The sequence below is a fragment of the Elephas maximus genome, chromosome 3 (genome assembly GCF_024166365.1).
Source record: "Elephas maximus indicus isolate mEleMax1 chromosome 3, mEleMax1 primary haplotype, whole genome shotgun sequence".
In the NCBI taxonomy this organism is placed as follows: domain Eukaryota; kingdom Metazoa; phylum Chordata; class Mammalia; order Proboscidea; family Elephantidae; genus Elephas; species Elephas maximus.
Genome location: NC_064821.1, coordinates 133,036,198 through 133,062,656, shown reverse-complemented (window position 1 = coordinate 133,062,656; position 26,459 = coordinate 133,036,198). Strand labels below are relative to the sequence as shown.

Sequence of the window (26,459 nt, the reverse complement as noted above, 5' to 3'; positions counted from 1 at the left end):
TGATAATAAGTTTAACCTTTTTTCCCCCAGTGAGGATATTTAAACATTTATGCTTGAGCCTGTTATAGCTGGGGAAATGCTTTATTTTCTATTCTTCAGTAGCACTCTGCTATCTCCTCATCTCCAAATAAATCTGTAGGTGCTGACTTTTGTCAAGTTCTATTTAAAAATTGAGTTCCACAAATATCATCCAGTTAAAATAGGTAGTTTTCAAAAAGCATGACAAGTAATGTTTTTAAGTTGCAAAAATACACAAAGTACATTTTAGCATTTTTCAAGGCAAGTGTAGTTAGTGTCCATTAGAATTAAAGGTGAATATGTGGCATTATTTTTAATAAGTGTAAGTTGGAGTACTACTCAAAATAGAAGATGGTAACCTGTGGCTAAGGAGCCCTGGTAGTGCAGTGGTTAAAGCCCTCAGCTGCTAACCAATAGGTCTGCGGTTCAAATCCACCAGCCACTCCGTGGGAGTAAGATCTGGCAGTCTGCTTCCATAAAGATTTACACACTTGGAAACCCTATGGGGCAGTTCTACTCCATTCTGTAGGGTCAGTATGAGTTGGAATTGACTTGATGGCAGTGGGTTGGGTTTTGGTTATTTAAGCCATGGCTTTGAGAAAATAAGTGACAAAATTATAGGATTCAACATAATAAACAAGTGGAAAATGGAATCACTGTAGCTTGGATTTTCTTTTTGAAGCACCTAGAAAATTGATCTGTTTATTCAAAAGATCTAGGTAGTATAATAAAGTTAACTAACTACAAAAGTGACCTACAATAGCAGAATGGTTCACAGTATTTTTCACAAAAAATTATCAAGAGATGTATTTTAAATCTTTGTTCCTCTTGGATGTTGTCATTGTATGGTTGCAGGACCTTTAATCTATTTTAACTCTCCTCCTGGAAACAGAAGCTGATTGGTCACAACAGTGATAGAGGTAAAGTTAGCCTTAACACTTAAAATATGTAGATATCAAAGTTATATTCTACAGTTTTAATGGTTTGACTGAAGCAAGTTATTGAAATAAAACATAACTTTCATTAGTATTTTCATATTATTTCAAAGATGGATAGCCATTTTGGGGACATTACAACACATAAATGGAGAGCCTTCTTTTCTTTTCTGGGAACATGGCCAAGAAAACCTTACATTTGAGTCTAGGAAGAATGATTTCAGATTCTCTAATGTCACCCCTACAACTCCAAATTTCATAGCCCAACTTCTGTTAAGGGATTGTGTAGCTGTGGTGGGCAGGCGAATAGGATGTCTTTCTGGTTGCTCTGGAGGAAGAAGTTAATTCCTTCAGGCCATTTTATTTTCTTTCCTCCTGGCAGCCAGAAGAGATATGATTCCTGACCTTTGAATCTTGAGTTCTGGATTTCTGATAAATGCCCAGTACAACCCCAGTACTGTGATTATAAACACCTTGGGGTGGGGGTGGGGTGTCAGGAAATATACTCTTCTTTCCTACCCGAGCTCTGAATCATTTGAGAGAAAAATGCAGGACTCAGACAGAGATGATCATCAAAATGTAGCCTCATTACTGATAAATCCTAGATTGGGGGACATGGAGTAAAGGTGAGCCACATGAGTTTTCTAATATTAAACTTCAGAAGTAAACTTACCCACGCAGTCAGCAGCAGAGCTGGACCAACCCAGACCTCCCAGTACCACTACCCTTCGTAAGGTCTAGTTCATTTAGCATTGGCAGAAAAGCAAATAAGAATGCATTATCCCTGGTGGTGCAGTGATTAAGAGCTCAGCTGTTAACCAGAAGTTCGGCAGTTCGAATCTACCAGCTGCTTCTTGGAAATCCCACAGGGCAGCTCTACCCTGTCCTATAGGGTCAATATGAGTCGGAATTGACTTGATGGTAACAGGTATCCTTGCAGATAGGCAGATCCAAAAAGGGAAAGGCTCTGAGACATACATACCTGATTCCTTCTTTTAAACTCACAAATCAGGTAATTCACTTCTGGTAGGAGGTCAGAAAGTTTACATAGTGGAAGTTCTTCTGCATGGAAATACAAGGAGGGGAAGGAAAGAAACATTTTCCCCTAACATCCAGCATTAAAACCCAAGTCAAGGTCACATTAATTTAAAACACGGACAAAGTGGCCATATGTTCTTCCCCTTATAGATAAGTAGGGGAACCTATAGCATTTTACTTCATATACAGAAGTCACTTAATTTAATATTTATTAATAGATCTATCAATTTAATTCATGAGGTATACCTCATAGAAACCAGGAGACACATCTTTGGCTAATTTTCTGTAAAATTAAAAGAGAAGAAAATACAGCTACATCAGTCGGGTTTATGGGGCATGTTTATCTTGTCCAAAGATCTATGGACTGTATCTTAAGAGGGTTTAAAGAGTGTATGGCATCTAATAGATGAAAACAGTAGCCTTCAACCTTGCAGTCTCAGAAAATTTAGTAGGCACACCAGGTGAAAAACCATTTCTCAGAGGTAGGACTGATAATAACTAAGCAAACAAAATTAATATATAAGCCCAAATGGTCAATTAGAAATATATATATGAATAAAACCCCAGCATACTAGAGTTCTTTGGACCAGCTCAGCCTTTCACTGTAACTAGGGATACGTGGGAAGCTTTGAGATCTCCAAGCACTTTTCAGCCTCTGCAGCTCTGTGTTTCTATCTTTCATATACTAAGCTTCCACATGAACTCATTTCACAAAGAATTTCATGCCTAAAGTCATTTTTAAAAACTTCAGTGTTAGAACTTCTACTTTTGGTAATAGGGCACTAGGTATTTGGACAAATCCTCTCTCTGATGACAACCTGAAAAACTGGACAAAATACCAAAACATTTGCTTGATGACATCAGAGTTAAAAATGTACTTGTTAGTGAGTACTTGTTGGTGCCGAGTGGTGTTATTGACAGCTTCATGGGCCTAGGGGAAAAAGTCTGAGTCCACGGCCTGCCAAGACATGGGCCTTGGTAAACACCCCAGATTCCTAGGAGAAACAATGTTCCAGATGTTTTGCAAAGCAAAAGTTGATAGAACTATAAGAAAAATAGAGAAAAAAGATATTTTAATATACATATTTCAGAAAAAGTATCAGTAAAGATACAGAAAAATTTTAACAATTTGATTAATAGACTTCATTGTCTTATATAGAAATGACTCCAAGAACTTCAGAATACTGTACACCAAGCCCAGTAGGAACTTTCACAGAAATCAAATAGTGGACTAATAAAACAAACAAACAAAAAAATCTCAGATTGGAATCTTGTATTTTTTTCTGACCATAATGCCAGGAAGCTAGAAAACAATAATAAAATTTAACCAAAAAATCCATACTTTGGAAAATTAAGAAATACACTTTTAAAAAGCCCATAAGTCAAAGAAGAAAGCGTAATGGACGTAAGAAAATATTTTGAGCTGAATGATAACAAAAATGTTATAAATAAAAACTTGTAAATCAATATTGTAAGGATAATTATAGGCTTAAATTAATATATCAGGAAGGAGGAAAAGTAAAAATTAAATAAGTAACCATCTTGAAAAGTGAGAAAGTGACAATAAAATAAAACCAAAGAAAACATAAAAAAGAAATAACAGTGAGAGCAGAAATTAATGACATAAATAATACAAATAATACAAATCAACACAGCCAAAAGTGGGTTTTTGAAAAGACTAACAAAACTGATTACAACTGTCAGACTGATCATGAACATAAAAGAAAATGCACAAATAATTAACATCAAGAACAAAAAGGGAAACGTTACTACAGATCCTACAATTGTTAAACTGTTGATAATAGAATATTATGAACAATTTCATGCTGATAAATTTCATGATTTAGATGAAGTTAACAAATGTCTATAAAAACACGTAGTGACAAGAAGAAATAAAAAGTCCTAAATAGTCATAACAATTGAAGAAATTGAGCCAATAATTAAAAGCCTCCCTCCTCCCTCCTCCCCGAAAGAAAACTCCAGGTTCACATGACTTCCACCAGCCAATTCTAACAATTGTATATAAACCAATTCAGAGAATAGAAAAGGAAGGAACCACTCTGCAACTTGTTTTTTTTGAGGCCATGATCACTTTGATACCAACCCTGACCAGCACATTATGGCAAAGAAAAATGAGAGCTCAATCTCACTCCTAAACATAGATACAAAAACCCTAAACAAAGTATTAGAGAAAGAAGATACAGAAAAGTTGTTACATGATAGACCAACCAGTTCTACACCAATCGAGAATTAGAAAAATGCATGTTTTACATCTATGTGATGGATGGACGAAGATGTGTATACCCAGAGTCAGAGATGAGAGGTGAGGGTATGTGTGTGAAGAGAATGGAGATAGGATAGTCTGAGGTATTTCTCCCTGACACGTTAGCTATGAGTTAGCTATTTTTGCATATCAAGAGCAAGCTAGGATAAAAATAAAACTGTAAACTTCTCACATTTTTTGGTGCTTTACACAAACTGTTTAGATACAGTCTATGAATTCAGTTCCTAGAGAAATCCTTTCTGCTAAAAAAATCAAATTGTATTTAACTTCATTGCAAAGAATATTTCAAAAATAATCTTTGATGTTTAGCTAGTGTGGTTCCTCCCAAGAGATATTAATGGAGATATTAAGGCAAATAATCCATTGTGCTTACCTGTAATGCTTTAAAATATCCCACAGCCCTTGCTTTAAGGAAGAAAGGTCTTTCTTTCAGTGTGATTTCAGATGCTTTTTTTAGTTCATACTGAACCTCTTTTTCTTTTTAAATCTTAAAAGGAGTTTCAATTTAGCCTTTGCTGCTTCTATTAAAAAGTTTAGGTTTGTAGAATCTATAATAGTTTTCTACTTTCTACATTATTTTATACTTTATATTTCTGAAAAAAAATGTAATACTTGTATCCTTTACTTTTAAAATTGGGATTTATATACAGCAGCAATAATATAGTCTAGTGGTTAGGACTACTGACTCTGGAGCTAGTGTGCATGAATTTGAATCCTGGCTCTGCCACTTACTAGCTATGTGACCATATGGGCAAGTTATTTGACCCCTGTATTCCTCAGTTTAAGGAGCCTTGGTGATGCAGTGGTGAAGTGCTTGGCTGCTCACTGAAAGGTCAGTGGTTTGAACCTACTCAGTGGCTCCATGAGAGAAAAGACCTGTCAAACTGCTACTGTAAAGACTGCAGCCCAGGAAACCCTATGGGGCAGTTCTACTCTTATCACATGGGTTTGTTACTATCAGTTGGAATCGACTTGACAGTACACAACACATTCCTCAGTTTTTTCATCTGTAAAATGGAGCTAACAGTAATACCTACTGTATAGAATTGTGAGAACTCAATGAGTTAATACTTGTAAAGAAATCAGAATGTTCTGGGGCACATAAAAAAACACAATTTAAGTATTTGTTAAATAATGTAGAATACGTTAGCTATGGTCCTGGACTTTGTGCTTTTATTCTTTCATCTGTCAAATGGGGATCTTTAACTCAGAGAATATGTGAATGTTATTGTAATGACAATAGCGATTATTGCTTGGAAATTCCTTGAACGAAAGTTGGTAGAAATTATTATGTATTATGATAATTGTCAGTATAATCATAATGCATTTTCCACAGAAGGTAGAGGAACTTGCAACTAATACAAAATAATGGGTTTTGATCAAACACATCATTTTCTTTTGTACCTTAGCCCTAGATAGGATGGGTAGCCTTTTCATGGCAGAAGAAATCAGATTAATCATCATGACTACATCAGCTCTTGACATAATAATTAATCCATATAAATTACCCAAGTCATATTAAGAAAATAATTTATATAATCTGTGATGTGAGAAATCAGTTGTTTCATTATTCATCACCCATTATGCAGTTTTGATTTAACTTACTTTGTTGTATATTATTTTACTGCTCTATTAACTTAATGATTTGAACGATTATTTATAGTTTGTGATATTAAAAATAGATTTAAAGGATATTATAAGATAATTCATGATGAAATGATATTTATGGGTATTATGGAAAATCTGCCATTTTAATCTGACTGCTATATGCAATTTGATTATAAGGACTTATTATGCTTTCTATAACATTCACATAACAACAATAAATGTAATTTTCCCATGGTTTATGAGTCGGAATTGACTCGATGGCCACAGGTTTAGTTTGGTGATTTTTTATAGAGATATAAAACCCGTTCCGCTGCCGTTGAGTTGATTCCGACTCATAGCGACCCTATAGGACAGAGTAGAACTGCCCCATACGGTTTCCAAGGAGCGCCTGGTAGGTCTGAACCACTGACCTTTTGGTTAGCAGCTGTAGCTCTTAGCCACTATGCTACCAGTATAGTAGTCATCAATATAGAGGTATAGTAGTCATCAATACTATTTAGTGTAGAACAAGTAACTTGTATAGGACAGTGCCCTTGGCCTTCAATTTCTTTGTATATCTGTGGAAGTGTAATACTGATGCTGGAGAATTCTAATTAAAAGTGAAGAAAATAAAAGATTTGATGCTCTACCATTGTTTATTTTTCCAAAACAACTGCTAATCATAAATCCTTTTTTGTTGCTACTTATGTTCTTGGAAATTCCTCGTAAGTATCTTTGACCTAACTTTGTATCATGTCCTTATCATTACTGGAGCTAACACTTTTAATGGTAATATTTATTTGCATTTGCTCATGAGGGTTTCCTTAACCATTTCTCTCTGGACATATAGATTGAACTGAGCTAATGTTACTTAAGACTTTTCCATAGGAAAACGGGTTGATTATACAGGCCCACAACTTCTTGTGTACAACTCCTAGTTCCCAAATTCTGAAAATGTAAAAAAATAAAATAAAATAAAAAAGTAACAGCATTTATTAGCAAATGTGATCTGAATTGACATGAAGTTATTTATAGTCTATCCTGGTTGGTGTGAATATTCATACATTTTGCTGTAGAAATATTAATGATTTGTTTACAGGATGCTGCCCTGAGATCCTAATGGGGGTGTTACATAATATATACTGTATGCGGTATATTATCTTTTTAAAATCTGGAAAAATCAGTTGGCAGCAAGGGTTATCTGCAGTCTGTAAGCATGTTTGTTGCTTATAGTGATGTGAAATCATAACCACCATGTGAACTAAGAATATAAAATTTATAATCCGGTTATGAATCTTCAACTTTTTCTTTTAGATTACTTACAATCATAATACATCAATGAAATATTATTGAATTATAATCAGTGATTCCAACATCCCTGAAACAAATTACTCTTATTATGGGTAGCCAAATTCTCATATCACATGTTTTTAAGAAACATTGGCTGGCTCCACAAATTATTTACAGGTATTAATGATGAATTTCAAATTATCATCAGCCACATAAAGTTGCATAGATTTGAGTTTAATGGCTCTTTTTGGGATGTCTCAGGATATTAGTATTAAATGGTTCATCTGTATTCAACCCTTTGAGTGAGATTCTATGACCCCACTTCTGGTGGAGGAAAATTTTTATGTGGATTGCATTGTTCTGATAATATCTTTTCTCATGTAGGATATGTAAATTACTAATACCATAACCCTTTCAGTGAGAGATGTTAATGCTAACTTGTTTGTTAAAAGCTTTTTTTTTTTTTACTGTCATTTTTAGGTATTTATTACCAGGAAGTACACAATTCTTCATGAGAACACCAACCTATAACTGGAAATACACTTCACCTGGAATGACCCGCTCCAATGTTTTGTTTACGCCCCGATATGGGCACTTATGAAACAGAAAAGAAGATCACTATGGGTTATGCATAATGGCAATTCATTTTGTTTTCCAAGTTAAACATGCAAAGAAAGTGACCATTAAGTGCTGTCTTATGTATATATGACATATATATGTGAAAATATATACATACAGGCACTCAAATAACTTATATATTTATTATAATATATGAACAAAGAATTAGCTGAAAACTGAATATAAGATTTAACCTTTCTGGAAATGTAATAAACCATGTTAAAATTGTTTACACAAATACGTGAATGTCTAGAATTTGCTAGGTTTATAATTAATTTCTTCCTACTAGAAATGTTATTTTTGTTGCAGAGTATATAAACACAATTGACCTTGAAGATCCCATTACAGTGTTAAATTATTTTCTAGGTAACATGCCTTTTGACTTAAAGAAACATTAATAGTATAATACCTTATTAATTCACTTATAATGGTAGCCTTTTAAAATGGAAAAAAAAAAAAGATTTAGAAGCCTGATGTTGCTTGATCATAGGATTATGTATAAAATGGGTTTATTATTTCTATAGCACACTATAAAGTACTATAAAAATCCCAGTCTGATTCTCCAACATCTTTACTCCTCTATGTCAAAATTTAGCTACTTGTAATAATGTACATTTTCAGTAAGGATCTAGTAACATCATATTATGCTCTAAAATGAAAGACAACCTATTGGGTTAAAAATACAACACAAACTAGATTTTATTTTTACTTTTCATTGGGAGTCATACAAGGAACAAAAATTACGGTAATGACAAATTATTTCTATATGATTTTTGTGTCTCATACCAGCCATTTTTATTTGGAAAGTATATATCTTCAGTGAGTACATATGGTCAAATACAATTTCTTCTGTTCTGCAGAAGACCTAACATTTTAAATTCATCTTGGTGTTACAGGATAATGTTTCACACTTACTGAACAAGTGTCTCAGTTTTGAGGGCAACTCACATTGCAAGGTCTAATACAGTAGTTTCACACTGCACCATAGAAAATAATCTAAATGATTGTGAACAGAAGATTCTGATTACTAGATAGTGCTAGTTATCCGTGTAACCTTGAGGAATTTTTTAAATCAGAGTATCAAGTTTTCTTCGTGACCAAAGTTATTGTATAAGCTTCATATTAGTTTACTTCTTTCTCTTGCTTACAGTATCAAAAATAGTAAGTGAGCTTTCAGTTTTCCATAAAAATACAAACAGGATTTTGATATTGAAATCCTAAGAAAGTACAATTAATTTAACTTTTAGCAGTTCATTTACATTTGTTTCCCCAACAGTTTTACTTTCTCACAGATGCAAATTATTTGCAAAGCTCAGCGATTTTTACCTCTATTTACTACACTGAAAGCAATTTCCAGTAAATCCAAGAAATGGTCCCAAAGCAGAAGAAGAACTTAGAGAAGCAAACTGGTCTGGTTTAATTCACATGCGGGGTAATTGGCAACCCAAAGTTCTAAGTCAGCTGTATTTTGCTTTTAGAGCCATATTTGGAGGCTATGTTAGGCTAAAATAGTTTGTTCACTAAATTATTGCTACCTACTTGATACTTTATGACTACCTATCATCCAGATTCTAGTTGATACTTTTCCTTGCTGAAAGCATCCCAAAGAAGAATTTACTATTGTCTTTGTGGCAAAGGAGGATAAGGATATCAGGGATGAAGAAAATTACAGTTAGCTCTGACTCCCTTTTGTGAATTCTTTAAATATGTTGTAGATTTCTTAGAATAAATAATGTAAAAATTGGGACATTACAAAATCATTCTAAGATTTTGATCAACAAGCAAGGCTTCCAGTGTAATATTTTTATTCATTTTTCTTTAAAATTCATGATTTGGCCATGGATAAGACACAACTTTAAAGTGTCTGGTAGCACTTGGCTGATAACTGAAAGGCTGGTGCTTTGAACTCAACCGAAGACTCCACAGGAAAAAGACTTGGCAGTCTGCTCCTATAAAGATTACAGCCTAGAAAACCATAGAGGTCAGTTCTTCTCTGTCATAGGGGGTCACTGTGAGTTGAAAATTGACTTGAGAGCACCTAACACCAACAGCGAATATTGATACCAACCCAGTTTGTTGAGCACTCAGTTGCATTAGTTTAAATCACAAGTGGTTACTTATTTTGCCAGAGTGAATACTTTAGGAACCTCTGTCCCTAGTTTTTCATGTTTTATTTACAACAAAAATTAAGAAGGTGCAACATGGGGAGAAATCTCTTTACCCCAAATAATAAAGAAAAACAAAACACCTAAGAAACAAGAGTAAATGTATGAAACTACTCAACTAATTGATGACTACTACATTTCATTTTTCTAGCTACTTAAGTCTGGCCTTATTCTGAGTACTAGAATTTTGTTGTCCGCATTTGCTTATTTATACTGATCTAGTTTTAGTTTGATATGATGAAGTTGTGACTAAAGCCATGTCCTCATTTATATGTACTATGTGGTATGCCATGGACTGGCTGATGGAGTGCTTATTCCCTAATGACCAACTAAGAAGAGAAGACACAGTAATAAAACATGGAAGTCTCTAGAGGCCATACGTAGGTTTTAGAGGTATAAAATATTTCTTCTTATTATAAATATTTTATTCATAGGGTTAAAATGTATCAGGACAAGAGATAGTACGGGTCTGACTCTTTCCTTTAGGAGAGAAAATAGCTTTATCTGAAAAATTCCAGAAGCTACTCATTCTTACCAGGGTCTTTTAATAAGGAAATTTGGTTTACTTACAATGAAAGCATGTTTTCAGTTTGTTATAGAAAATAATTTTTTCTGTAAATCTAGGTTGGAATGCTTTTCAGAACTGTATAACATTAGAATGATTTCCAGAATCATATAAGAAGCAAACTTTTTATTTTAAATCATCACCTAAGGACATAGTATGAGACTGCAAATTAGTTTTCGCTTTAATCTAATACCCAGGATTGTAGATTAGTTAACAATTGCTTTATGTAATTTGTTGAAGGAACTACTGTGATTCATATTTTGACTACTATTACTAGCATCAAATTGCACTTCACTTACCTTGAATATATAGAAATGAGGTAATAAAGGGATTGAATATGGACATGGCAATGAAGACTTCTGCCTATAACATAGCTGAATAGCCATAGTACTCTGTTATATATAAGACACAAAGATCTACACAAACTTTTTCATATGTCTAAATACACAAATAGTTTCCACCAGTTCCTCTTACCTAAAACTACAACCAAACCAAACTAAACCAACAAAATAATCAGCCTTTTTTTTCTTTTTATCTAATAGTTACACACAACTAGATCATAGTGGATTCTGTCAAAGGATTTCATTGTAATTCTTTATAATTTGAAAAGTATAAGTGTTATCTGACTTGAAACTTCACATGTTTTAATGTAAATTAATCCAAATTATTTCTTCTTTAGCATGTCAAAGTCATTCCATTTAGACATACTCTTTGAATCTAAGCATACACATTACTTGACCTTTTCAAAATACCAAAAAATTGATAGTTGCATCAACTCCATTATTTCTAGTTTTCTATAAAGTGTTGCTTCATTCTTAAATGTATGTTCTTTTAAAATAATAGCAAATACCTCAAGAATGACAGAAAATAATTTCCTTTTCTGTTATGTAATGCTAATATATATTTTGAGCCTTAGTTGACTTGGTTCTGAGGATTAAACAATAAAAAGTGCAACTATAAAATTAGTTGTGTTCCTGTGAGACCTGATGATACAATTTTTTAAATTTACTTTTCTCTTTAAATTTAAAAACTCAAGTTTTTAAGGGCTGTGTTCATTATCTAAATATTTTGAGCTGGTAATTGACTTATGAAGAAATAAAAAATTTATTAATATATTAATGATCAAAATTTTATTTTTTATCCTGCTCTGTCTTTTTTTTTTTTTAATTCTTAAGTTCCCTTTGGAGTTTTGATCTTTGCATGGACAAAGCCAAGAAAAGAGAAATCTTGTCTTTTAAACATTGGTTTTCCTTTCCTTTTATCATTTTGTATCTTTGCCTCAGCAACAATAAAACTTAGATAAAACATATCATTGGATCAAGTTCAATTTGTCTGAGATTTTTTTAAGAACCAAGCTCAAGTCTCTGTGACTAAAAAACATTGTCTCAATCCGTAAGAACCAAGATATGTGGCTACAAATAACAGTTTTGCAACCAGAAGTTGATATTTTAAAATTTTTGCATACTTTTAAGATTGCTGCTTTTTTTGTGTGTGTGGTTTTTTGCCTCGCCAGAAATGGGTGTATGGTATATTAGGAAAGGAAGGAAAATTATTCAGGTAACATATTCTGCATTACCTGGGCTATATTAGCTGAGGAAAGTTATGTAAAGCTTTCATTTTATCCCCACCTACTAACTTGAAAGTTATTGGTGAAGACTTCATTCAATACAGTAATATTTTCTAAATTAGTAGGATGGCTTAGCTTATAAAAATAGATAATGCTGATATTTCCTTTCCAAAGGCCGACATTGACGATGCTTGGGCCTGAGACCAGTCGGTCCATACAGTAACGACTGTACATGCTAAAACATTGGAATGTTAATGAATTTTCTGAAGATTCTGGGTTTGAGGATTAGCTTGAAAGCAGTACATTTGCTAACATGACTCATGACTCAGCGTATCGCCATGTGCTTTACTACCTGTATATAAATGCAAATGTTGTTGTAGAAAATATGCTTGCAATGTCAACACAATGTGCAATTAGCATTGCATTGTCACACTCCAGCATGTGATATCTGTATGGTGAAATTATTTTAATTACTCAGATATGTTACTATAATAAAAAATATTTAACACAAGAACGATACAACATGTCATCAAATGGTTATTTCTGTTTATACACACACACGTTGTTTTTAGTGGTAGAAGAGATTGGCTCCCAATTAAGGTTTCAGGGTGATGAGCTATATTTTCACAGTAATTTTCTTTTGCTATTCAGACAGCAATAGCACTATGGGGATAACTTCACCTGCTATTAAAATCAGGTCGAGTACACAAAATTTGTGTCAATTCCTCTTTTAGTTAGTTGGAAAGCAGAAGGTTCTAAAATTTACGAATGACACTTTTATGCCTTTCTTGCATCGTGGATTAAAACAACAGTACTACTAATCTGGTTAGAATTATGTTAGCATCTCATATATGAACTTTCATTTTTTTCAGGAACTTAAAATTTTATCATTGTTAAAACAGCATACTAAACTTCAATAAAAAACATATCTTAGTCTTACTGCCATTTATACCCTTATTCTTTAAGATAATTATATCTAAAGAATTTAGAATTTTTTCCCTTAAAGAAAGGACGCTTGTTGGACAAAAACCTTATCATATGATGAGAACTTTAATGCATGAATGCCTTACCTTTCGGGATTGACAACCAAATGGTATAAATGTTGACTCTTAAAATTGTATTAAAAAAAATTATTTGTTTTACAATGTGGAAAGTTTCCATAAAAGCCTTCAAGGTTGAATTTTATTTTTTTCAGTGAAAGATAAAGATGAGGCAAACGTGGGTAGTTTGGTATCTTTCTATTTTATCAAATAATTTGTAATATGTATATATTTTTTCATTTAACTAAATGACTGATAATCATTTTAATTATAAAGTTAATCATCCTGAAAAAAGCAAAAATATTTCAAGAGTTAGAAAACTTCATATAGTGCCTGAAAACAAAGCGAACATTCAGTGCTTTTGTAGAGAGTAGGAGAGTAGATCTTCACACCATTTGGAGAGAGTTTTCTCTTAATGATTGATTACTCACCGTGCACGTATAGAGCATGGCAGCAACAGTGCCCGTTGCCATGGTCAGGTAAGTTTAGGAAACATTGGATGTAAAAATCAGAGTGTGTTTCTCAACTTTCAGGACCTCTCAACATCTTTATTATCCAACATGCATTGAGAGTCTCCAATTCATTCACTAATAAATTAACCAAGGTATTAATTTAATCATCTATTTTTCAATATATAATGGCAATGTAATTATGAACACTGCCAATTTAGTGTTGCACCAGGGAATTTACTTGCACTTGTCACTTGAGAATTTGATCATTGCCAGAGGAATATTCGAGCCAGGGTTTCAACAGGGTTGGCTTGAGGCCAGAAAGGATTAAAAAAAAAAAAAAAAAAAAAAAAGAACCTGTTGCCATAGAGTCGATTCTGACTCATAGAGACCTTATACCAAAACCAAAACCAAACCCGGTGCCATCGAGTCGACTCCGACTCATAGTGACCCTATAGGACAGAGTAAAACTGCCCCATAAGGTTTCCAAGGAGCGCTTGGTGGATTAGAACTGCCGACCTTTTGGTTAGCAGCTGTAGCTCATAACCACAACACCATCAGGGTTTCCATGGGTAAATAACCTAAATGATAAATGTGAATTATAATAAACATTTACCACATAATCATGATATGCCAAGTAATGTAAAACACTCAAGAATGTGGTCAGAATGTGATCCAAATCCTTAGGAAAATGTATTTGTGATTTATTGGGTCTGATAAGATAAAAGTTTGTCTTTAGTGAGAGTCTAACTTCATTCATCAGCAGAGGATAAGAGCTTTATATAATAACACAATATATTCATAAGCATTCGCTGGCCATCTGAAAATATCTTATACAACCAAAAAGGTCTGTTTGGAACTGAAATATTTCCTGTAAAGCTAGATAGAATATATTCAAAGTTTGTCATATTACTGGTGAGAAAATATTCAGTGAGCCAGATTTTTTTCTGTGTCTTACTTTTCCTTAAGTACCATGTTAGGCACTTTATAAGTCTTAAGAAATTTTGTCACGCTCGGTTCCACTTTCTCCCATGTTAAATATTGTCAAATTAATCTCCCTCTTTAAAAATAAATATACTCCTATGAAGTATTTTTAGGGATTAATATACTGTATTTAGTATATTTAAGGTGTAATATGAAAACCTGGGTGGTATAGTGGTTAAGTGCTACACCTGCTAACCAAAAGGTCGGCAGTTCAAATCCCCTGGGTGCTCCTTGGAATCCCTATGGGGCAGTTCTACTCTGTCCTATAGGGTCGCTATGAGTCGGAATCGACTTGACGGTAATGGGTTTTTTTTTTTTTTTAATACTGAATAGTACTATAGTTGTCTACATGAAATATTTTGTTATCAAAACTACTGAGATTTTTGGCTTAAAAATTATTGTCTTGGCTGTTGTAATGAACATTCACTATTTTTGTAACATTGTATCAAGATTGGCTTCAATATTTGATATAGTAATAGAAACATACTGTGAGAATAAGAAAATTCCAACCCTTTTCCTGCCTAAGGACAGGTGTAAATGGATTTAAATCTTTAAGAATGAAGCTGACACTGCTGTGATGAAGACTTTCAAGGATAATAACAAAACTATATATATTTAGTCAAGCTTGGTTCTATTACAGCTATGCTGTTGCTAGTGCTAGGATAAGATAACTTTAAAAAGGTCAAGAAACAATAAAATTCATTTCTTAAACCTGCAATATGCTATTAGTGGTTAAAACATTAATATAGCTGCATGTTCATAATATATCTGATTTAGAAAAAAAGATATGAGACAGTGTTTGTGAAAAATCTAGAGTATATAACCTTAATACAATCTAAGAAAATACATTTTCAGCATATTACCTCATTTTCATTAAAATGATGAAAATGTGAACTCAGAAAATCACTTAGTCCTTAGGCTAAAAATAGGTAGATCATCCAAATCTAATATCATTTCAGCTCAAATTGGTATTTGTTCAGTAAATGTTCTACATCACAATGTGAAAAGTACAAAGGAAAACTCAAATCTGGGGAAGAAATTGAAGGGATTTTTAAAAATAAGCAAATTTAGCTAATTCTGTTGTATTTTTGAATCTTCTCAAACGGGAGCAATAGAATTGTCATGAAACAGTTGCTAAAGAATACATGGATTCCTCAGAAATAAGCTTGATTTTGTATTTTAGCCTCAGGTTTTCTTAGCCAAATATTTCTGTTTGATTTTTGAAATCCTCCCCCACCCCATCCCTCCCCGTCCATATCTTTCTAAGGTTCTACATTTCATCTCATTCAGCTCCATTTTGTCCCATGTGAAGCCCTGCCACATTATGATTCTTTAAAAATACTAAGTATTAAACCATTGCTTCTTCTGGTTATTTTAACCAAAGCAACCAGTTCTTACAGCTAAAAGAAAAAGTAAAGACAGATACCATTGCTGCATTATTATTTAAGCTTTTGGACTTGATTTTCCTTTCTTTTTTTTTTTTTTTTTTTAGCAATTTGACCTGCAGTCATAGTGTCCCATTTCTCCAAGCTGCAGGTAAATCATTGCAGCTTCTCTAGGTTCTGTGATTACTCAGAATCTCTTGAGAATGTATGCCCTAGTAAGCCACGAGAAGCCCACTTCCATAATGTTGACCTTGCTTCTTTTTCCTATGCATGCTGGAGATTTCCACTGCAGTTTGCAGATCTGACCTAGGTACCTAATTGTTAGATTTTCTAAAAGGCTGCACAGCACCATAACCCTTTAGTGAGTAATCCCAAGGCTTTGAGAAAATATAAAGAAGGTTCTTACAAAATATTGGAGTCTCTATATTAGCTCCCTTAGTTTATTTCTTCTCTATTACGACAAAACTGTTACCTACTACTGAGCCCTGGTGGTGCAATGGTTAAGGTTAGGGCTGCTAATAGAAAGGTTAGAACCCTCCCAGCTTCTCCCTTGGAGAAAGACCTGGAGATCTGCTCCTGTAAAGATCACAGCCTAGGAAACACTATGGGCAGTTCTACTCTGTTGTATAGGGTCATTATGAGTCAGAATCGTTTCAATGGCATCTAACAGCAACACTATATTGTTTATTTTCATAATAGAAAATACACCGGAATAGGAAGTGGAAGATGAGGATTCTAATCCTAGTTCTGCTATGAACTACCTGTGTGTGACAATCTTTGTTTCCTAAAAATGCCACCTTTGTCTACATGAGGATTTTATTGTGAAGAAAATAGGAAGCACTAGTTACTGGAGTATTGTAATTTTCTTTTTGTATATTATATATAAAAAACCAAACCCACTGCCGTGGAGTCAATTCCGACTCATAGCGACCCTATAGAACAGAGTAGAACTGCCCCATAGAGTTTCCAAGGAGCGCCTGGCGGATTCCAACTGCCAACCTCTTGGTTAGCAGCCGTAGCACTTAACCACCCAGCCACCAGGGTTTCATATATATACATAGTTTCATATATATGTAGTTGTTTCATATATATAGTTGTTTCGTATATATAGTTTCATATATATAGTTGTTTCATATATATAGTTTTCATATATATATATAGTTGTTTGGTATACATAGTTGTTTCATATATATATGTATATATCTATATGGAAACCCTGGTGGCGGAGTGGGTAAGTGCTACGGCTGTTAACCAAGAGGTCCGCAGCTCGAATCCCTCAGGGGCTCCTTGTAAACTCCATGGGGTAGCTCTACCGTGCCCTATAGGGTCGCTATGAGTCAGAATCTACTCGATGGCAGTGGGTCACATATAATTTATTTTATTTTATTTTAAATTTTCCCAATGATCAGAAGATCCAACGTTGTGATTCTAAGTATGGTGGAGCATCGTTGAGTTTCAGGTCCTGTAAGAATGGGCCTAAGGAAACTCGTAACAGGTGGTAATCATTTTCATTCATTCAATAAAAATGTTTTGCACACTAAATTGCAGGCACTCTTGCTGGCACTAAGGATACAAACATGACAAACACCTCGAAGAGCGTACAGATTCTTAGAGGGAGATAGACACGTGGAGAGAGTGGTGTAGCGGCGCCCTCCACATGCAGTCTGTACCTTTCCTCAGTACGGTACAGAGTTAGCAGGCAGGCGCACACATTGGCGGCGAACACTTTCCCTGGCTGTCGGCCTACCCGTTTATGCTGACTCACGTTTCCAAAGGGAGAGAATGGAAGCTCGCTTCATCCACAGGATTCCTGGCTTTCTGCGCGTGCCTCTGTATTGTGCTCAGTTCCAATGCGGGGGTAAGTTAGAGGTGGGGAATTCCTGGAGGAAAGTGAGTCCTGGGAGGGAATGTGCATTTTCCTGGTGTGTTAAATTCAACAGCGTCGCCATTTTAGGTTTGAAATGGACCTGGAAGGTGACATAAACCAGGTTGTCAGGGAAGGGCGGTCAGCAGGGCCTCCTCTGACAAGGTCGTCTGGGCCCTGAGACCATGTTTAGGGAAGAAGCTGCCGGCCCTTCCCTCCGTGGACTGAGGCACCAGCTCTATCTGGAGTGGCACCTAGGTTGGGGTGGGTCCCCCAGGGATCTGAGGCCTGAGCAAGGAGGAGGGTGGTGGCCGAAAGGGGCTAGTAGAGAATGAGGCTGGAGGAAACGCTGCTCCTGGGGAGAGATGGTGAGCTCCGTTTGAGACCTTTGCTCCTTTCAATCCAGGTAAATCTCTGGGCTCGAGATCACATAGCAAGTTAAAAGTTATTTACACAGCCACAGATTTTAGACAAAACGAAAATCCCTAGATTTTGTTAGTTCCGGTATACTAAGGTAGCAGTTAAAGGAGTGACCTCAGACATCAGGTGACCTGGGTTTCAATCCTGGGGCGTCTTGAGAGACTTTCTTTTTCTAAACCGCAGTTTCTTCATGTCAGAGTAGGGCTTTCCCTGTAGCGTTCCATGGGAATGCGTTGGATATTCCTTGTAAAGTTCTGAGCCTGGCACCTGCCTCCCAATAAATGTTGTATTCCTGTTACTTTTATTTCCACATGATGCCTTTCTCCGCGATCCCCAGAGAAACACAATTCTTTTGAAAAATCTTAGGAATGAGAGCTCCCAAAGACAATATGGTCTTCTGTGCGTGCTGTAGGTTCTCCTATCACACATTTTCAGGCCTTGCTTTCTAGGGTTTTCTTCCCTTTGTAGCATATACATTTTGGACAAGGGGACAATGTGGTAGGTAGTTAAAGTCCCATAATGCTTCTCTAACCACCAAGATCCCTGAATTGGCAATAAGTGGATAGAAGGCAGAATTGAACAATTTTTAATTAACAAAGTCTTAGGCATTTGTTTTTGGAATTGCCATACATATGCCTTTTCTAAAACAAGATAGTAAGAAAAATGTTAATAAATGGAAGCTTTTAATTGACTACTGGTTTTCCTTTGGCAAGGCTTGATTAATAGAAAAATGGTCAGTTCTTAGCACTGCAAATGTGGTCTCTACTATCTGCCAAGCACTGCTGCACTGTACCCTTGTGTAGTAAGATATCACATTCTCGGTGTGGAGGCAGGTATATGCCACTACATACTACCAATGCAGACAAATGGTAAAATGGAGAAACAAGGGCTTTGGGGGAGTATAGTAGAAAGCATGATTATAAACGTGTGACAGTTGAGAAAAGTATCACAGGAGATTTGAGTTGGGTCTCAATATACGAGTAGGATTTCAACAGCAAAAAAGAGGGTTCCAGACATGAAATATGCAAGGGAGCAGAGGTGAGAGGGCCTGACTTATTCAGGAAATACAGAAGCTGAGTGTGAGTGAACATGGGTTGGGGTGTATGCAGACGGTGAGAGGTTAAGTTGGGGCCAAAACACAAAATTCTGAGATGCCACAGTTAAGAGTTTGGATTTTACCCTTTAAGCAGTAGAATCCTCCCACGTGTCTGTCAGTTTGTCATACGGTGGGGGCTTGCGTGTTGCTGTGATGCTGGAAGCTATGCCACCGGTATTCAGATACCAGCAGGGTCACCCATGGAGGACAGGTTTCAGCTGAGCTTCCAGACTAAGACAGGCTAGGAAGAAGGACCCGGCAGTCTACTTCTGAAAAGCATTAGCCAGTGAAAACCTTACGAACAGCAGCGGAACATTGTCTGTTATAGTGCTGGAAGATGAGCCCCCCAGGTCGGAAGGCACTCAGGAGATGACTGGGGAAGAGCTGCCTCCTCAAAGTAGAGTCGACCTTAATGACCTGGGTGGACTAAAGCTTTCAGGACCTTCATTTGCTGATGTGGCACGACTCAAAATGAGAAGAAACAGCTGCAAACATCCTTTAATAATCAGAACCTGGAACATACAAAATATGAATCTAGGAAAACTGGAAATTGTCAAAAATGAAATGGAACACATAAACATCAATACCCTAGGTATTAGTGAGCTGAAATGGACTGGTATTGGCCCTTTTCAATCGGACAATCATGTAGTCTACTATGCTGGGAATGACAGCTTGAAGAGGAATGGTGTTGCATTCATCGTCAAAAAGAACATTTTGAGATCTCTCCTGGAGTACAGTGTTGTCAGTGATAGGATAATATCCATGTGCCTACAAGGAAGACCAGTTAATATGACTATTATTTAAATTTACACACCAACTACTAAGGCCAAAGATAAGAAATAGAAGATTTTTATCAGCTTCTGCACTCTGAAATTGATCGAACATGCAATCAGGATGCATTGAAAATTACTGGTGATTTTAATGCGAAAGTTGGAAACAAAGAAGAAGGATCGGTAGTTGGAAAGTATGGCCTTGGTGATAGCAGCAATGCCAAGGATGGGATGATAGAATTTTGCAAGACCAACGACTTTTTCATTGCAAATACCTTCTTTCACCAACATAAATGACGACTGTACACATGGACCTCGCCAGATGGAACACACAGAAATCAAATTGACTACATCTCTGGAAAGAGACGATGGGAAAACTAGATATCATCAGTCAGAGCAAGGCCAGGGGGCGACTGTGGGACAGACCATCAATTACTCATATGCAGGTTCAAGCTGAAACTGAAGAAAATCAGAGCAAGTCCACGAGAGCCAAAATATGATCTTGAGTATATCCCGCCTGAATTTAAAGACCATCTCAAGAATAGATTTGAGGCATTGAACACTAGTGACCGAAGACCAGATGAGTTGTGGAATGACATCAAGGACATCATCCATGAAGAAAGCAAGAGGTCACTGAAAAGACAGGAAAGAAAGAAAAGGCCAAGATGGATGTCAGAGGAGACTCTGAAACTTGCTCTCAAACGTCAAGCAGCTAAAACAAAAGGAAGAATTGGTGAAGTAAAAGAACTGAACAGAAGATTTCAAAGGGCATCTCGAGAAGACAAAGTATTATAATGACATGTGCAAAGAGCTGGAAATGGAAAACCAAAAGGGAAGAACACGCTCAGTGTTTCTCAAGCTGAAAGAACTGAAGAAAAAATTCAAGCCTTGAGTTGCAATAGTGAAGGATTCTATGGGGAAAATATTGAATGACGTAGGAAGCATCGAAAGAAGATGAAAGAAATACACAGAGTCATTATACCAAAAAGAATTAGTTGATGTTCAACCATTTCAAGAAGTGGCATATGATTAGGAACCGATGGTATTGAAGGAAGAAGTCCAAGCTGCTCTGAAGGCATTGGCTGAAAACAAGGCTCCAGGAATTGACGGACTATCAGTTGAAATGTTTCAACAAACAGATGCAGTGCTGGGGTGCCCACTCGTGTATGCCAAGAAATATGGAAGGCAGCTTCCTGGCCAACTGACTGGAAAAGATCCATATTTATGCCTATTCCCAATAAAGGTGATCCAACCAAATGCAGAAATTGTAGAACAACATCACATGCAAGCAAAATTTTGCTGAAGATCATTCAAAAACAGCTGCAGCAGTATATTGACAGGGAACTGCCAGAAATTCAGGCTAGTTTCAGAAGAGGACTTGAAGCCAGGGATATCATTACAGACATCAGATGGATCCTGGCTGAAAGCAGAGAATACCAGAAGGATGTTTACCTGTGTTTTATTGACTATGCAAGGGCATTCGACTGTGTGAATCATAACAAATTATGGATAACATTGTGAAGAATGAGAATTCCAAAACAATTGTGCTCATGAGGAACCTTTATATAGATCGAGAGGCAGTTGTTCGGACAGAACAAGGGGATATTGATTGGTTTAAAGTCAGGTGTGCATCAGGGCTGTATCCTTTCACCATACCTATTCAATCCGTATGCTGAGCAAATAATCCTGGAAGCTGGACTATATGAAGATGACCAGAGCATCAGGATTGGAGGAGGACTCATTCATAACCTGCATTATGCAGATGTCATGACCTTGCTTGCTGAAAATGAAAAGGACTTGAAGCACTTACTAATGAAGATCAGAGACCACAGCCTTCAGTATGGATTGCACCTCAACATAAAGAGAGCAAAATTCCTCACAACTGGACTAATAAACCACATCATGATAAATGGAGAAAAGATTGAAGTTGTCAAGCATTTCATTTTACTTGGATCCACAATCAACAGCCATGGAAGCAGCAGTCGAGAAATCAAAGGATGCATTGCTTTGGGTAAATCTGCTGCAAAGAACCTCTTTAAAGTGTTGAAGAGAAAAGATATCACTTTGAAGACTAAAGTGTGCCTGACCCAAGTCATGGTATTTTCAATCGCATCATATGCGTTTGAAAGCTGGACAATGAATAAGGAAGACCAAAGAAGTATTGACGCCTTTGAATTGTGGTGTTGGTGAAGAATATTGATATACCATGGACTGCCAAAAAACAATTCTGTCTTGGAAAAAGTACAACCAGAATGCTCCTTAGAAGCAAGGATGGTGAGACTGCATCTTACATACTTTGGACATGTTGTCAGGAGGGATCAGTCCCTGGAGAAGGACATCATCCTTGGCAAAGTACGGGGTCAGTGGAAAAGAGGAAGACCCTCAGTGAGGTGGACGGACAGTGGCTGCAACAGTGAGCTGAAGCATAACAACGATTGTAAGGATGGTGCAGGACTGGCAGTGTTTCGTTCTGTTGTGCATAGGGTCACTATGAGTCGGAATCGACTAGATGGCATCTAACAACAGTAGAATCAGTGGACATGCTTAAAAGCCTTCCGTTATCAAATTTTTATTCTTTGAAAACATTTTTCAATGACACGTATTTTTAGTATTGGATTGCATGCTTACTAATTGAGTGTGTTTATATTTTTGGTTGGTAATATGGATTTTGGAAACCCTGGTAGCGTAGCGGTTAAGTGCTATGGCTACTTACCAAAATGTTGGCAGTTCGAATCTGTCAGGCGCTCCTTGGAAGCTCTATGGGGCAGTTCTCCTCTGCCCCATAGGGTCGCTATGAGTTGGAATCGACTCGAAGGTAGTGGGTTTTTTGGGTTAATATGGATTTTGAGAAATGTGATCTGGTAGTAGAAGCCACCGATAAGGCAAGTTGCGCTCTGGCTCCACCAATCTGTAGTATGAGTATATAACAGTAAGAACTAAATAGAGAATTTACTGCAGGTTACATAGGGAACCTCAGGTTTTCCAAATATGACAGAGAAAAACTAAAACAAACCCTTTGGGGCTCTCTAACTATCACACAGGGAAACCATAATTATGCTTGCAGGCTTTATCTCACAAAAATAAATGAGAAAAAGGCAAAACCTTGCAGAACTAACACATCCAGAAAGTGTTACCTAATAGAATGCTCAACCTACACAATGAGGCTCCAGCTCTGGTCTGTTGACCTTCATGCATTTCAAAAAAGATCCACCTTGATGCTAAATGCACTAAAACTAGAATAATGTTCTGCCTACAAGGTCCAGAGGCATAAAACATAGCTGGTATGCCGTTAAACCAATAGTAACTAAAGAGCTAAGGCTAAGGAGTAGGGAGATTGGGTTGGCCTTTTATTGAGTTGGTTGTGTTGGCCCTGTGGAATAGTGGAGGAAGACTGGGGTTGGGAAAGGCAGTGTCAGGGAAAGTGTTTAGGATGTTGTTGCCAAAGTCCAGGCAGGTTAGAACAAAAGCCTAAACTTAGGTGGGGTGGTGATGATCCAGGTTCAAGAGACATTTTTGAGAAAGAATCCTTTGGACTTTGGGCCTATTTTATATGAGGAATGAAAGATAGAAAGAAGACAAGGAACAATCTAATTTTTTTTTTCCGCTGTAGTGAAAAAATTTTATTTAGTGTAAAAAATGATTAACTGTGTCTTTAATATGCAGGCTACAGCTGTTTCTTTCAAGCTTGCTTTCCTTAGCTAGGGTATGCAATTTCATTTTAAGAAATATATATTGAGTATCAATTGTGTGTCAGGAGCTATGCTAGATACCAGAGAAACAAATTATTTATAAAATAACATTGTCACTTTCCAGAAACTCAAACTCTAGTGTAGGAAAAAGCAATCTAAACAAATAATTATAATGAAGTATAATAAGGAAAAATAACAGAGGTATACATAAGGACTTCTATAAAATGTTTTATTACTGTTGGCATGGAACACTTCTATATAATGTGAGGTCCTGCCTCAGGTTTCCAGAAGGAATGACCCTTAGAGGTAGCAGGTATAATGGGTAATTTGCTTAACAGAAAGCAGAATTACAAGTGTAATATGGTAGGCTGTAATTAGAGACATATAGTAAGAAAGGGAAAAAAAACACCTTGGCATAGAACTTTTCTCTTTGGAAAGGACTCCTAGATTTTCTGCACTTCTGTCTCTAATCTAGGTGATGAGAGGTGTGTAGTGTAGTTGCAAAGAGCATGAACTCAGCCAAACTGCCAGGGTTTGAATCCCAGTGCCACCACTTACTAATAGTTTGACCTTGGGTAGGTTCCTTGAACCCGGTTTCTCATTCTCGCCATCTGTAAAATGGGGATGATAATAATAATACTCATAGGGTTATGGATTTTCTTGTGCATTTCTGAAGTCATCAGTGATATTGTTTCATTTTAATTCCTTAAGATAGAGAACCTTCAAAATTACTGCACCAAAGTTCAGTTTTTCCACTTTATTAAATAAATACCTTATTGATTTGTTGCCGTTTTAAAAAAGTTATTTTTATTATACGGTTTCACAGTAGATTCTGATTACATGTTGTATTTAAAACTGATTCTCATATATCTTCAGTTTAATAACTTGTAACATTGAAAATTGCATTCCCATTGATTCTTCTTTGCAGTGTGATAGTTCTTTTTATTACTGATGCAATGATCTGCCTGACTTCTGTCGATAATATTAGAAACAACCTTGAACCACCAGATACCTTTTATTCTTCTTATTGTGGTAAATACACAGGTAGTAAAAATTTGTCACTTCTGTAGTCTTCACATGTACAGTTCAGTGATATTAGTTATGTTCAGCATATCTTTTTTTGTTCTGAAGTTTTAATGATAAAGAGACAACCCTTGCTGATTTAATTATTATATCTTCTCTGACATCTTTTAATCTAAAATATACTTTTGTTACTGGTTTTTATTATGAGGAAATACATGGAAATATTCACTTAAAAGCTTTATTTCTTCCCTTAATGTTTGGTACTCTATCAGTTTCTCAGCTCTGCTGTCACTGTTGGTGACATTTTTGGAGGTATTTAACTGGACTATCACTCCATTAGTCTCTTTCTATTATTTATGTGTAATTATTAATTAATTAATACTATATTCTTTTTAACAGAATATCACCAGAGGTATAACACCTTCAAGTGGGTCCTGGGGGCATAGGCAGAACTGGAATAAGAGCCAAAACTTCCCTTGGTAATCCTCCCCACACAGTGAGCTGTACCTAATACAAATGCAGACTACTGGACCATGGCATCATAAGTTCATTTCAGTGCCTCTGACATAGGTGAGCTGCCGAAGACCGTGATATTCTAAAAGTTAAGTTTTCATAACTTGTAGATAGGAGGTCCTATGCTAAGGTGTCTCCTGAGGTTTTTTCTCTAAACTTATGGGGAATCTCCCAAGTGAAAGGAAGACTCTGAAAGCTCCCTAATTCTTGTCGTCCAAAGGTGAGTGTAATCCAGTGAGCACATGAGAAACTTTTCCAGCCTTTGTCAAACTTTTGCTGACATCTTTTATATCATTCATGTTATTGAACATCTACTTCATTCAGTCTCACATTAAAAATATAAAAGCATACAAAACATTCTTTGACTTTAGTTGTGGGAGGAATTTTGATAAGTTAAAAATTTCCCAAAGGTTACTCAGTTCTATTTGACTACTGCAAAGAACTAGTTAATATGATTGGAGTACCTCTTGGAAAAAGACTCAATTTGAAGGAGAGGAAATGAGAAGGTAGTAACTGGGAGTAGTTTCTGTTCTGATAACTAAATGCTATACATTGCTTGGTTTGTAAGTGGATGAAAGAGAGGGGAAAAGATGTCCTTTTGTTTCAAGGTAAAAAAAAGTACTACACTATAAATTTGGAGCCCCGGTGGCCCAATGGTTATGAGCTTGGCTTCAAACAAAAAGGTCAGCAGTTTGATTCTACTAGCTGCTCCTTGGAAACCCTATGAGGCAGTTGTACTCTGTCCTGAGGAGTTGCTGAGTTGGAATCAACTCGACAGCAAAGGATATATGCCATAAATTTAGAGTAAGAATATGGTGAGTTTTAAGATACATTGAAATTAATATTTTCCCTTATACAATGTTTAGTATGTAATGACTTCCTCTTGAGAAGCCCTTTATCCAATGTTTATATTCACTGCAATTAGAAAAATTTGTTAATTATGTATGAATTTTCATTAATCATAGGGAAAGGTCTTTTTGGCACGGTCTTTGGTATTTCTAGTGGTGTGCTGATAAATGTTTAATAACCAAGCCACACACGCACAAAAAAAAAAAAACCCAGGAAAAGAAAATCCTGATTTATAGTGTTGGCCAATTTCCATGGTGTAAAAATTCCCGCTATGCTAGATTTCGACTATCAATATTATGTCGTTGAACAG

The 26,459-nt window shown here is 36.0% G+C and overlaps 1 protein-coding gene across 5 annotated transcripts in view; it reads left to right on the top strand.

Annotated features, from left to right (window-relative positions):
* TTLL7 (tubulin tyrosine ligase like 7) overlaps positions 1–11,099 on the top strand; it is a 245,482-nt gene extending 234,383 nt beyond the window's left edge. For all 5 annotated transcript variants that reach the window (XM_049879618.1, XM_049879617.1, XM_049879616.1 and 2 more), the window contains one exon: positions 7,633–11,099. In XM_049879618.1, coding sequence (XP_049735575.1) covers positions 7,633–7,753 — 121 coding nt within the window. In that variant the 3' untranslated portion in view covers positions 7,754–11,099. The remainder of the gene's footprint in view (positions 1–7,632) is intronic.
* Positions 11,100–26,459: the final 15,360 nt, after the last annotated feature.